Raw genomic sequence first — 14,247 nt, forward strand, 5'->3', positions numbered from 1 at the left:
AATATTGCCACATAATGCCAACCAGCCATGCAATAGTTTAAGCTCATACTGTAAAGAAATAAAATACTAGGTCGTCCTGTCCATCCCCATCTGCTTCTCTCACTCTCACACATCTGAGTCCTGATTGTCCGATCCCATAATATTCCACAGCAAATCAAGGAAAATACATTTTCTGTCTGTTCCCTGTAACTTTCTGTCACTCATAAACGCACATGGCGGGAGGGAAAGCATGAGGGAAGTCCTGTAGTTTCTAAGGAATATTCTTCTTCACTGATTGTAAGAGAGAAAAAAAAAACCTCAAAGAAAGAAGAACATCTTTCTGGTCTTAATTTGTTCACAAATAATGTACAATAAAGTAATACCAATATGAGTCACTTTATTGTTTCATGATGAATGACTGTTTACATGTGCTTTGTAAATACAACAAACTCATTACAAAAACACTAAAGAAGGAGCTTTGCAGAGGAAAAGAAATGTATTGTCATTTATTAAAGATGTCCTTGTCATCTTCAACAGAGACAGCAGTGAAGAAACACCAGCATCACTTAAATCTTCACCTAAAGAAAGTACAGCACTCATTCCCTTCAGTCCACCTCATTGGGATTTTTTTTTTAGGTGTGGTACAACCATGAAGCGTCAGACTCCTGTGAAATGCCACCAGTTTCCTCCTTTTATTTTGGCTCTTCAAATTAAAGGTCCATCATTTCCTCTGCCACAGTCTTTCTACTGGTTTCTACATACCGCTCCTGCACACCGAGAGTACTGAAAGAACTGTTAAGGAAAACAAAGTCAGAGTATTTCAAACGATATCTTCCAAGGTTACTTTCAGCCCTATCAACCTAACGTCATTATAAACACCAGAGCTCTCCGTTTGTCAGCCACCTCCCTTAAATCTCAATGTTTGATTTGAAACCACATGAGTCACAGTGAGTCATTGCAGCGAGTAGGTAAGGATACGAGTCGAACTGGAAGTCTGCCCCCACAGCCGCTGACATCATGGCCTGCAGATTCCTGTCCTCCAGGTCTCCAAAGCAGTAGCCATTGGCTTTGTCCACTGTTCGTAGGACCTGAATCATGCTCTCTTTGTCCTGGAGACAGAAAGAAAAAGCAGTTGAGAGGGGTTTCCCCTGGAGACATTCACTGAAACTACCAGCTAATACAAATATGTGGGACAACTTCAGACAGAAACCTGTAGTATACCTGTTGTATGAATGTTAATCTTAACTGTTTTGAGATAAGCTAGACATGAAAATAGCGGCATACATCTCCAAACTTCTCCAATGCTCAGGGTTTAGCATCCTTTAGTTTTCTTATTGGTCGCTACCATTACTCTAGTTCTAGAAAAAAAACAGAAAGGCATCACGGCTGAGATCTTTTGAATTACTTGTCCGGTAATAGCGATTGCAGGGTGGTCTAGACTTGTGTCTCTGAATATCCACACAGGACCATATCAGTCTCCATAAAGAAATAATGTCAGGAGACGAATACAGAGTGCAGACAGCTTACTCCCTTTTAACAGTCCAATCAATCTGCGCCAAATCAATACAGTCTTCAATTTGAAATGCTAAAAATGATTGACGATTCCTTATTGAGGAGATGAAATGTGTGGTGAGTGACTTTTTGAAATTCCTGGAAAGGAGCCATTTTGGCATACGGTGGATTCATGTTCCAAGTGTGACATGTTAAGGACAGTTCTTTCCTTCTTTACCTCATACATCTGCACTGATATTATGAAGGAATCCCGCCCCTACCTACTATTAACACGGAAATTGAGCATCATTTTTGTTTATAACTGAGCGATGTTTGATAAAGATCATCATGCTGCATTTGGCCTGTGACCGGTCTAAAGCTGAAGCCTCTACATTGAATGTTTAATTTATTGAATGGGAAATGTTCTTTCACCAGACATCATCTCTCCTTTGCCACCCCAAAGCAGTCTTCATATTATGTTGCACTATGCTACCACCATGGATTTATTATGTATGTGACTGACAGCTTCTGCTCTATTGCAGCAAAAAACAACTGAATTCAGATCATTTAGCATGTTACAAAATCATAGCAACAAGAAGAGTGATGGCAGAGTGTGACACGTTAGCCACAGCTTGCAAAGTTCATCAATCAATATTTTACATTGTAAAAATCCCAACAGTAACATGGTGATGTTTACAATATACTGTATATGCAAGGCTTTAGATTTGAATGGCAGCACTAGTGTTGCTATACAGGATTAGCTGTTTAGGCCTATAGCTATAGAATAGTTGTGTGCTAGTTTATACATTTGAACATACAGGATTTGAAGAAAAAACACCTTAAGATTCAGTATAAATGAAAATAAAGTTTTGTTATAGTTGCAGAAAGTGTTACATTATATGCCTGAAAAAAAAAGGCTATCTGCGCTACCATTTGACTTAAATGCATCAGGTTGACGAAAGTCGTGTTCTTTTAACCTCCCCCACACAAGTGCCCTGTATGGAAAAGAAGATCCCCAGTGTATTCACTGTAAAGAGATAAGGTCATATTGACTAGCACAGGGATGGGCAACTTTGGTCACAGCAAGGGCCACATTCATTTAATTCTCACTGCCAGAGGGCCAAATTGTAGGATACAAAAACGATTACAGTCAATTTTGTCTCCAATTTAACTCAACACGTGCCAGTGATCAAATATTATTATGGACATACTTCTGGTTTTCATGATTTCATGGCAGATTTAGTCAGGTTTTCTTCATGTTCCCGATTAATTGATGTGAAAAAATTGACCTGAGGGCCACGTTGAGGGTCGATGGGGGCCGCCAGTTGCCCACCCCTGGACTAGCATGTACGACCAGCAGTTTCAAATCTGTGGAGTCACTGAGGGTTATTTCTTTGCAGTGTGCAACAAGAAATGTTTCAGACATACAGACAACAGTGTTACCTGAACATTAAGCGGCACGAATGAGACGAGACCATAATCTTGAATGACCCCTGCCAACTTCTCATTCAGCTTGCAGAATTTTTTGAAGAAGGGGTCTGCAGCCAGATGATCGAGGAGATACGTCAGATCCATGACCTCTGTGTAGAATTCAAGGTTGAAGGCTGCTCGAGAACAGAAACAGGAAGTACATTACAAAATGACTGGTGTGTGCATGAAAACTAGACGTAATATCCTCGTTTACTTTGTGTGTGTGTGTGTGTGTGGAAACATTTGTCCGTTTGTCTCATACCTAGTTTGCCATACTGTTCAATCAAGTCCATCTTGGAGAGGACGTTGACATGAGGAAGCTCCACATGCAGCATGGTGGACAGGGATGTACACAACACAGATATAAACTTGGCTGGGTCAGCGCAGTAATGAGAGTCCACGAGGTGTACCGCTGTCAGCTTGAAGAAAGGAGAAAGTGAGGAACTGTCATAAGAATCCAAAATCAGTCTACAGATACAATACTTCACATTAATGAAGTAAATGTCACAAGATCAAACTCACCCTGAAATTCCACTTTCCCAGCTGTGAGAAAATGTTCTTTACCGAATTCTGATGTGTGTACAGCTCCACTTGTCCAGGACAGTCAAACAGAAAGTAACAGTCACTGTGCTGCTTCAGCTTCTTCTCCAACCAGTCCAGATTGGCTTCAACATACTCCATACAGTAAAGGAGCCCTCCATTTGGCCCAAGCTTCACACCGTCCATGACATCGTCCAGAGTGACCAGCTCTGAAATATCCACCCCACAGGAGTAGGGCAGCCCTTCGTTAGCTGGGTCCATGTTTACCACAACCACCTTGCGTCCCAGATGAGTGAGGAACTCTTGCATTCCTTGGCAGTAGGTTGTTTTCCCTGAGCCTGGGGGTCCGATGACCACTTGACCGAAGCACAGATCATGCTTTTCTGCTGTCTGGCTAGACATGGTCTTAGTACCGAGGGACCAGGAGAGGATCACATTAGATGAAGGCTGGATGTGAGGGGACAGGAGACGATCACATTAGATGAAGGCTGGATTGAGGGACCAGGAGACGATCACATTAGATGAAGGCTGGATGTGAGGGGCCTGAAGAGGATCACATTAGATGAAGGCTGGATGTGAGGGGCCTGAAGAGGATCACATTAGATGAAGGCTGGATGTGAGGGGCCAGGAGAGGATCACATTAGATGAAGGCTGGATGTGAGGGGCCAGGAGAGGATCACATTAGATGAAGGCTGGATGTGAGGGGCCTGAAGAGGATCACATTAGATGAAGGCTGGATTGAGGGACCAGGAGACGATCACATTAGATGAAGGCTGGATGTGAGGGGCCTGAAGAGGATCACATTAGATGAAGGCTGGATGTGAGGGGCCTGAAGAGGATCACATTAGATGAAGGCTGGATGTGAGGGGCCTGAAGAGGATCACATTAGATGAAGGCTGGATGTGAGGGGCCAGGAGAGGATCACATTAGATGAAGGCTGGATGTGAGGGGCCTGAAGAGGATCACATTAGATGAAGGCTGGATGTGAGGGGCCAGGAGAGGATCACATTAGATGAAGGCTGGATGTGAGGGGCCTGAAGAGGATCACATTAGATGAAGGCTGGATGTGAGGGGCCAGGAGAGGATCACATTAGATGAAGGCTGGATGTGAGGGGCCAGGAGAGGATCACATTAGATGAAGGCTGGATGTGAGGAGCCAGGAGAGGATCACATTAGATCAGGGGTGGGCAACTTTGGTCACAGCAAGGGCCACATTCATTTAATTCTCACTGCCACGGGGCCAAATTGTAGAATACAAAAACGATTACAGTCAATTGTGTCTCAAGTTTAACTCAACATATACCAGTGATCATACATTATTATGGACATTTTTCTGGTTTTCATGATTTCATGGCAGATTTTGTCATGTTTTCGTCTTTGCCTCAGTGTAACAATTGCACTGAGGGCCACGTTGAGGGTTTATGGGGGCCGCATGTGGCCCCCGGGATGCCAGCTGCCCACCCCTGCATTAGATGTCAAAGGGGACACAAGAGTTGTGCCATGAAGCATCAGCATCCAGAATGCAACCTGACAGATTCACATTAATTGTCGTAAGATTTAGACATAAAAAGAAGTGAGGTAAGTCTTATTAACAGTATTAAAGTAAAAACACAGCTCGGGACATAGAGAGGAGCAAGTAAATACAACATGACAAACAACGTTACACACCATTAAGTGAGTGAAAGAAGTAAGAAAAGTAAGTTTATGAGACTAAATATTAGTACAACTGAGGTTTTCGGACATTTCTGACAATATAAGCGCCTTGCATTTAAATTTATTTTATAAAAACTGATGGTTAATTACCGTCTGCTGTCGTTTTGTTTGCATGCGCACATCTGTTGTAGCTAAATGGCTAAAGCTACGATAAAGTACATCCGGGTTAAGTTAACAGGCTGTCAAAATAAAAGTGCCGTTTCCATTCAGCATGCAGCACCAGAGACGGTTCATATACTACGCTGACCTCAGGGTTCAACACATCTGTTATTATCATATTTTTTCAGCCTATTCTTACATTATTTATAAATGAGTATAAAAGAAGCAAACAGGACACGTGTAATATAAAATGGAGAGTCAGAAGTTTAAGAAATACCAGGAAGCCTGCCAGTATACTGACAAAATCAGAACAAGATAAGTAAAGGTTTGAAAACATTTATTATACAGACAGACAAATAATTGAATACAAATCCTATAAAATGGTTATAATTTATTTTTTTGTAATGTTCTCGGTCCAATGCTGCCACCTGGCTGCCAGCCTCTGTATTTCATATTTGTGTTGGGTTGACGTCTCAGCAAGGTGTCCCCTTGATCTATGTCTTTGGGTTTGTCATACACTGTAGATATGTGGAATTCCGTTTTGGGCTTTTTTACAGGATGCAAGCCCAATTTCTCTCCATGATATCTATAAAAAAAGAATACAATAGAATAAAAAAAATATAATCGCATCATTGTCCAATCACTCATATACCAAAACATGTATGCAGTAATAGATTTATTTTTTCTTGAAGTTTATACATACCCAAAGCCTCTTTTACAACGAGGATGTTGGCCCTCATTGTCAAGGGCTTCAGGAATCCCAATCTGACTGTTTCCCAGCCCCTCACCATCCTTCCAGCCCTGTTTTTCCATCAAGCGACGGCCAAAGCCCTGAAAAACAAAAACAAGGAATAAACTCATTAAATATCTAATAGAGGTTACAGCAAGAAAGATAAAGTCAAATGAAAAAGTCATTTTCTTACTTTTGTGAACCTCTCAAAGTTGCCAATAGACTGACTGTGTCCAGATCGATCTCCAAGACCCTCCCTCAGCCTATTTTCATAACGCATTCGGACATAGTCACGGGCATCCATGTCGCCTCCATCTGTTAGAGGGAGAGCTGGGTTAGAGAGGGAAGCTGATCTGCAGGTATACTTCACACTATCAGTGGAATCAGAGAAGCAGTGGATGATACCTTTATCATAGTAAACACTCATGTCCACATCCCAGTCGTCTGCCGTTTGTTCATCAAAATCTAAAAGAGGGACAGAAAGAAAAAAAACATAATCAATATTTCACCCAGCATTTATTGTTTTAACACAAAATATCAATTTGTAGTGGAGAAGAACTTATTTCATAAAACATTTTAGCACACGTCCATCATGTAAGGCTGGACTTGAGTCAACACTTTTCTCTTGATGGATGTGTTTTTAAAAGTAGAGTGGAATTTAACGGTCTGCTTTAACATTTGGACCTTACTTTCACCAAAAGCCCAAAAAACAAAATCTATATAATCAGTTAGACTTTGCAAAAAAAATCTGACTAACATGTCTGAGATGAACATCACAAAAAGAGAGTTTCAATCTACAAACAACTATCATGGTTAATGTTTTTTTTTTTTGTTGATACCTCCTTCTTCTTCCTGCCAGTATTGGGCGTCAGTGTAGAACACCAGGCCCGAGCCGCCTTTCTCCCACTTCAACTCGATCTCCTCTTCGAACAGCCTCTCTTTGCTTCGCTCCTGGCTCGTTACATCCTCATGCAGAGCCTCATGGCGCTCCCACTCTTCACACCAGTCATCGTCCTACAGCCAAGATGAATTAAAAATCAACACAGTGATGAGACAATGAGGGCAGGAAGCCAGCCCTATAATACAACAATACTGACATCCTATTCGATATCAATTGATTTAAACGCACATCATCTGCATTTGACTGTTCATCCTCATCCTCCTGGTCATCTTTCTGCTGTTCATCCATCTCTGTTGTCTCTGTGTGAAGGGGTCCCTTCCTTCGTCCTGAGGGTGGAGCGGCCAAACTGCCTGGCCCAGATATTTCATGTCCAGTAGCTGTTAATACGGTTTCCTCCGTGGCTTCAAGTGTCCAAGAGTCCCGATACTTGAAAGGTACATTTCCATAACGGCGGTTCGAGCTCGTCTTGGGGAAAGTAAGCCCTAACTTCCGGATGAGCCGCGGTGGCAGTCGGCAGGACTGGATGAGCTGTAGGAACACTTTGACCGGTGTGCCCACGTTCCCATTTTGCATCAGAGCAGGTGGGTTTAGCTCTGATAAGCTTTTGAGGTTCGCCTCTGTGAAACACTCTGTTAAGGACACCCAGTGCCGCTGCTCGTGCTTTGTTTTATAGGGAAATAACCCATCATCTGAAAGAACAACAAAAGAATTAGATGTACAGCCAGATATCACACTTCAAGTTAAGGTCACAATTTAACAAGTAATAAACTATTTCACCTGCACAGAGAGGACATTATATATTCATGAAAGGATCATCTCCATGCTCTTAGCTTTAGTACAGTAGATTAAAATTGCACGACTACAATTAATATTATTTGGGGCGCTGGTGGTGCAGTGGTTAGTGCGCGCGTCCCATGTATGGATTCCTCAGTGCAGGCGGGCCGGGTTCGAATCCAACCTGCAGCTCCTTTCCCGCATGTCAATCCCCACTCTCTCTCTCTCGCTCCCTGATTTCCGTCTCTGTCCTATCTCTCCATTAAAGGCACAAAAAGCCCAAAAAAAAATCTTAAAAAAAAAATATATATACAATTAATATTATTTAAAAGTTACAACTGAAATCTGTCTTAGAGGACAAGTATCAAGAACTGCGAACAATAACTTTACAGATAAAAGAAATCTGTATTTTTTTTAGTGCATTTTAATCACAAACTATATGAAATAGGGTTTTGTTTATAATAGTTTTGAAATGACTCAGGTAAATAAAAGCCCAGGCTATTAATTGAAGTCTTACGGTAATTAGGGTACGATACTTTAACCCCAAAAGGTAGTCCCATTTGAAGCAGCCACACATTTTAAAATAAGATATGTTGATGTTTCACCTTTGTCCTGTGACACCTTCACTCTTCTCACAACACATCGTTTAGCCAGCCAGTTCCCCTTTGAGTCAATCCAGTGATTTCCCGCGTACATCTTGACCAATCTGTCCGCTTCTTTGACATGAACTGAGACGATACAACAGCAAGACTTCACCGCCTGCTTCTTCTCAGAGATGTGTTCAGTTTCTTGGTCAGTCTCCGGAGGTTTGGAGCTGCCCTCTTCTTCTCCTTCTTCTTCTTCTTCGTCTCCACGCTCAGCATTTCCGGTCACATCGGACTCCCTGAGGACCTCTGGTCGATGTCTGTAGTGAAAACACTGAAAACCTCCGCTTTCAATGTACTGACTGAAATAATTTCTCAGGTCCGCGGAGCGAAAGGCAGCAGGAATATTTCTTATAGCGAAATAGACAGGGGCAACTGCATCAGAGTCCGCCATGATTGTTTTTGCGATCCTGGGCACAAGACGTCATCACGACGTCACATCCGCTTCCCGACACGTTAGACAAAAAACTGCACAGGCCTACTTTTTATACTAAATTGTAATATATAAATATATACATTTAAATATAAATAAAGGCTTAATATTAAGCCATATTTTTTTACATGTCATTCTTTCTAATCCCAACAACTCTAAAGATAGTCAAGTAAAATCTCCACTGTGAACAGAATCAAATGCACAACTATAAGTAACTTAGTACACATGGCCACAAAATAAAAAGGGTGCTATGGGTCTGAAGTCAGGTAAAAAAAGCTTAACATGAACTAGAACCATGAGTGTAGAGCATGCAAATACCCCCCAAATACAGTTAGCCTCAGACGGGAACCACTTCTCGTAAAACAAATTAAAAGTCCTTGTACATTACAATGGCAGATATAAAATATATATATACAAATTCTAAATATATTTCCTATATTGCAATATATTGAAATACATTGAAATATATTTTCATTAAGAATTAATAACCTCTGGATGTTAATTCATAGTCATTTTTGCAAACAGTCCTTTATTATTATTGTGCTAAGATAATAAACAACAGTAATAGTAATTGTTGTCACAAAAAATATTTGTACTTTCTCTCATGTTTATTCACTCCTTGCATTCAGTGTGTCTTTAGGTCGTGTAATTTAGTGTGTTATTATGTCGTTTTTATTTTTGTTCCATTCCCCCATGTTAAAATTCATGTTACTTAGTAATATTGTTGATAATAACTCCTACTATATTATATATAGAGATAATTCTTGTTGCTCAATGAGTTGACGTTTGCATGAGAATTTAACTCTTGTAGAACTACATGTCATTATCTCTTAAGGAGCTGAGCACTCCCAAAGTTCTGATCCTAAAATCGGCCCTACTCAACGATATTACACATGCCCATTTACAATAGAGAAGTCATAAACTGAGGGCCCACCCGTGGGTGACTGTGTCGATGGCTGACATTTCTTGTAAACAATGAAATTCTGAACATGTGGATATGCTGCATCAATCAATAACTCGGGGTGATATTTCATGCCCACACTAAGGAGATTTAGAAAAAGTACAAGTTATTTTCTGAATTACATTCAAAGTTGGGCTGTCAAATGATTTAAGAAATTCTAATTTAATCACACAATTTCGATAGTTAATCGCGATTAATCACATTGTTAATCACATTTTTTTAATTCAAATATTTCACCTAAAAATTTAAATTGTTAGGCTTATATTTTGAATTGTGTAGTGTGTTAAGCTGGGAGTACTTTACTTGCTGTCTGAAATAAAGTAAGGACTTTCTGGTAGATCGAAGGTTACCACATCAACTTAAACACAAAAAAGGAACTCAGATCAAAAAGTAAATGAAAACAGTTAAAAGGAACGGTAAAAAAGAGAAATGTTTGATGTCATGAGGTATATACTTTTGATTTGTCAACTGAGTTGTCTGGGAGTTATATAAGTGAAATGAGCCACTTAACGATGTAGTGTCATTCTTTTCCATCTGATGACTACAGGCAGACACTGCAGAGGCTTATCCATGCTGCACCTAAAGGGACAAAACAAAACATTAATTTCAGATCCAATTAATCGTAATTAACTAGTTAATTCTAACAGCCCTAAACAAGTATCAATAAGTTGATATTTAAACAAAGATAGGCGATGAGTCTTGATTTATTTGGAGGAAACAGACATATGTAAAATTAGACATTGAACACCCCCATATGGCTATAATGAAATGATCCTTTCATAAGCAGGTGTTCAACTGTGAGATTGTCCGTGGAATGATGCTCTTTCGAACTAATCGTCAAATCTTCAACTATCTGGGGTCACCCCTAGTTAACAGAGCAAAAAATTAAAAATTCTGCATCCTTTGATACATTCAAAATTTTGATATTACAAGGAGAAATTTAATGGTGGCAAGTCTTCTTGTTTTGTTTTAGGCAAAAAAGGCAACACGACTAGTATAAGAGACTTATTGAAAAGGAACAAATGTAAAGCCTTTATTTAAAAAACATTATCACATTTCACATTACTACATTTTCCCCTTTCTGACAGATAACCAAGAATTGTGTTCAGTCAGAGTTCATTAACCCAGAGGCTAACTCTACCTCTGGCCTTCACCTCAGCCTTTATCGTTTGTGTTTTGATAGGAAAAGGTAGTAAAACCAGACCAGGACGTCTGGACCCTGACATCACTTTACAAGTCATATTTAACACTTATTGCTTATTAGTCATAGCCTGTCTTGTTGAAGCCACTTAATCCGTAATAGGTCATGTTTCTGGAAATCCCAGATAACAACATACAAATAGAGTTGAAAACTTTATTTTTTAGACACAGTTGCGTCAGAAATAAAGCCTACAATTTTAAAAGATCAGTTTTCACAAGATCCCATAACACATACTGTCAACCAAATACTCTGGAACCCTGCTATGAAGCAAGTGTTTGTGTGTAGCTTTTTGAAATTATTATTAAGTGAAATAAACCAATCAAAAAGATCTCGGAGAGTCCTGGAACAGAAAGCATCTTACAAAGACAGAATAACTCAAAACTCTGTGACAACCTGTCATATATATAATCCATTTTACAAAGCTTTTACAGAATGCAGCATATAGACCATTGATATTTGCCTATAGCAAACAACAGTGTCAAATTTAAGAATAAATCAAATACAACACAAATCAGGATATATGTGATTACACGATAAATAAACAATCAGCCCAAGCATCCAAATCCAGCTTTCAGTACTTAAGAGATAAGACAAGTTAGGTTCAGTGCTCCAAAAGTATGGAAACTTTTCCAGGTATTCACGGGTCAACAACAGAGAACGGCTTCACAGTACAGTATTTCACAGCAAAAATCCATTTCATTTAAAAAAGGGAGTTACACTGAAGAAACCCTGAAATATTCTGTCATTTACATGATACACTAGGATTTCTTCTGCATTTCGGTTGTCTCAGCAATTTGTGTAATGTTTAATATTTTCTTTGTAAATGAATGTTTGCGCGGAATACTTTACCTTATAAATGACTTTCTGGTGTCTTTGGACTTTGAAGTTTGGTAATATATATATATATATATATACACAGTATATATAATCTAAGTCTAAATCTATCTATCTACATTCACAATTTAATTTTTTTTAACATCAGGTTGAGTAAATTCCTTTTCATAAGGGGTTTAAGTGTCCCTGTACTGCAATAGCAGTGGCCAGTGGGTCAAGGTCAAGTGTCATGTACTAACCAGACACTTTGTCCATCACACACAGAGAGTTCAATGACCTGGAAAAGTAAGGAAATATTAAAGTCAATATTTGACGACAACCTTGGAAGAAAAGCAAACTTTGTTTCAGTTAGTCAAGGCTAATTTGACTCCATTCTCTTTAAAACTATCCAATGACTGTCTTATCGATTTTTACAGTCTCTCTTTATTGAACTATATTTAATAGCCTACATTTTAGAGTTTGCATGTATTTTATCAATAGTAGAAAAAAAGGCTCCTGTTCAGGTGCTAGCCATTACATCATGCTCCATCAGACCTGGACCGCTTCCCTGCTTGATGTCAGACTACAGCAGTTGTTCCACTTATAGAATGAAGGACATTTCAATTTAACTGTCCTGGTCATAGATAAGCGTCTGTCCTTCGTGTCCGTCTCTGCCTGCTCCTTACCTCCATAAACACAGCCTTATCACAAACATTTATAACTATCATGATGCTTCATGGGGCCTGGGGACAGCTGGGTGCATTACAGGTCATTCTGCTGAGAGGATCACATCCTTTAAAGAAGCTGTTTTATCGATTATTTAGACCTAAAATCTGTTTAGTTTGGAGGTGCTCTATGTAGATTTGGTGGTGAAATTTGAAAGTTGGAGAAGGGAGACAATTCTATTCTATATTTTCTGAACTAAATAGAAAAACAGAATCTTTAAACTTCTCCAACTTTCACATTTCTCTACTAAAACTCCATAGTGCACCTTTAAGCTGTTGTGACCTACAGATAAAGTTTGTCACATCTTACATGAATAATCACGATAGATTATTAAAATGACATCATTAATTAGGGTGGAGTGGGGTAGGCAGTTGTGGGATATATTGGGGGAATTATTTTCTTTGCCCCCCTCATTGCCATTATTCTTTGTATATTTGTATATTGTGACAATCCAGGGGAGAGAGACGATTCAATCTTTGTTTGCCCCTTTTGTCTGCTGTCTTCGTCTCTCTTTTGTTACGTACTGTATAAGGGATTATGTATATGATATAATGCACATGATTCCTCTCTCCTGTATATTTGTGGGCTGTTGACGAAACAACAACATTTGTTTTTTTCTTTATTGTAAGTAGCAATGTTTAAAAATTAATAAATAATTGATCACAAAAAAAAGAAATGACATCATTCTGTAAAGGAGACATATTCTTTATTGTTTGCTGGAAGAGGTGAGTAAAGACACAGATGAAGTAAAACAAACACTCGGTGACTGGTGCTGCCAGTAGTGTCTGGCTTGTAATCTCTTTATTGCGGTCATTCACTCCAAGCACTGACCTTGACTCCACCACTCTGTGGTTCACGTCTTCCTCAGTAACTTCCCTCCTAAGACGTTTTAAGGTGTGCAGTGGATGTTCCATCAAAAGAAAAATACATAAAGTGCTGTGTATCGTGTCACTATCAAATGTTCTAAACACTTAAACTGGTTCATAGTGAACCATTGAAATGTGCGGTTTGTTTATATGTGACAATAATAAACCATTTGCATATCAGTATCAGTCCTCGGTGCCAGGCGCCAAGGAGATAAGGAATTAGGGTAGATGTTTTTAAATGACAAATTGAACAATCTAACATATGCTACACACATCAAATTCCTTGAATTTTCTTTGCAAACTTTTATTGTTTCAGAATACTAATAGCTATTTTAACAACTTCAGTAGGTTGGAATTGTAACAGAAATTTACTGACCATGAAGAGACCACAAAAGACAAGCTTGCTAGCTAGCTAATAATCAAGCTAGCTCTCTTGGTAGCTAGCTAGCACAGACCATGCAATAAAATTGTTATATATTGCGGTAATGATAGGCCTATGTGGTACAATAAAAACACATAGCTACAACTCAAAGTTTCTGTCCATCTGCTGTTCTTAATGTTCTACACGATACATTTCTTTGTGACACGTCCCTCCCTTCAGCTTTCTTTCACCACTAAATTGGCACCATGTCAACCATGATGGCATCACTGACTGTGCCTCAGAGTACAGTAAGTTCAGTGTTAATACTTCTGTCCCCACCAAAAACAGCTGTAGTTGTCCTCTAACAAACCCTGGGTTACAAGTGACCAAAAGGCCTTAAGGAAAGAGAGGAAGAGGGCCTTTAGGTCAGCGGACAGAGAAGAACTTAAATACATACTAAGACAAACACAGACTAAAGGAGAGCAAAGAGTCTTACAGAAAGAAACATCGGGCCCCTCAAGGAACTTTTCTTTCTACTTTTCTCT

The 14,247-nt window shown here is 39.4% G+C and overlaps 2 protein-coding genes across 2 annotated transcripts; both read right to left on the bottom strand.

Annotated features, from left to right (window-relative positions):
• Window positions 1-356: 356 nt before the first annotated feature.
• Window positions 357-4,216, bottom strand: gpn2 (GPN-loop GTPase 2). The gene is made up of 5 exons (XM_061050908.1): window positions 3,463-4,216; window positions 3,203-3,359; window positions 2,914-3,074; window positions 958-1,088; window positions 357-762 (listed from the first exon to the last, which is right to left on the bottom strand). Exons 1-5 carry the CDS (start codon window positions 3,880-3,882, stop codon window positions 690-692), a joined length of 942 nt encoding a protein of 313 aa, XP_060906891.1. The 5' UTR covers window positions 3,883-4,216; the 3' UTR covers window positions 357-689.
• A 1,396-nt stretch (window positions 4,217-5,612) lies between these two features.
• On the bottom strand, window positions 5,613-8,778 carry gpatch3 (G patch domain containing 3). The gene is given in 8 exon segments (XM_061050909.1): window positions 5,613-5,727; window positions 5,730-5,878; window positions 5,996-6,123; window positions 6,216-6,337; window positions 6,428-6,487; window positions 6,862-7,036; window positions 7,152-7,612; window positions 8,303-8,778. Coding segments are annotated over 8 exon segments (1,572 nt in total). The 5' UTR covers window positions 8,736-8,778; the 3' UTR covers window positions 5,613-5,683.
• Between the last annotated feature and the right edge of the window lie 5,469 nt (window positions 8,779-14,247).

This window comes from Labrus mixtus, chromosome 11, assembly GCF_963584025.1.
Source record: "Labrus mixtus chromosome 11, fLabMix1.1, whole genome shotgun sequence".
Classification (NCBI taxonomy): Eukaryota; Metazoa; Chordata; class Actinopteri; order Labriformes; family Labridae; genus Labrus; species Labrus mixtus.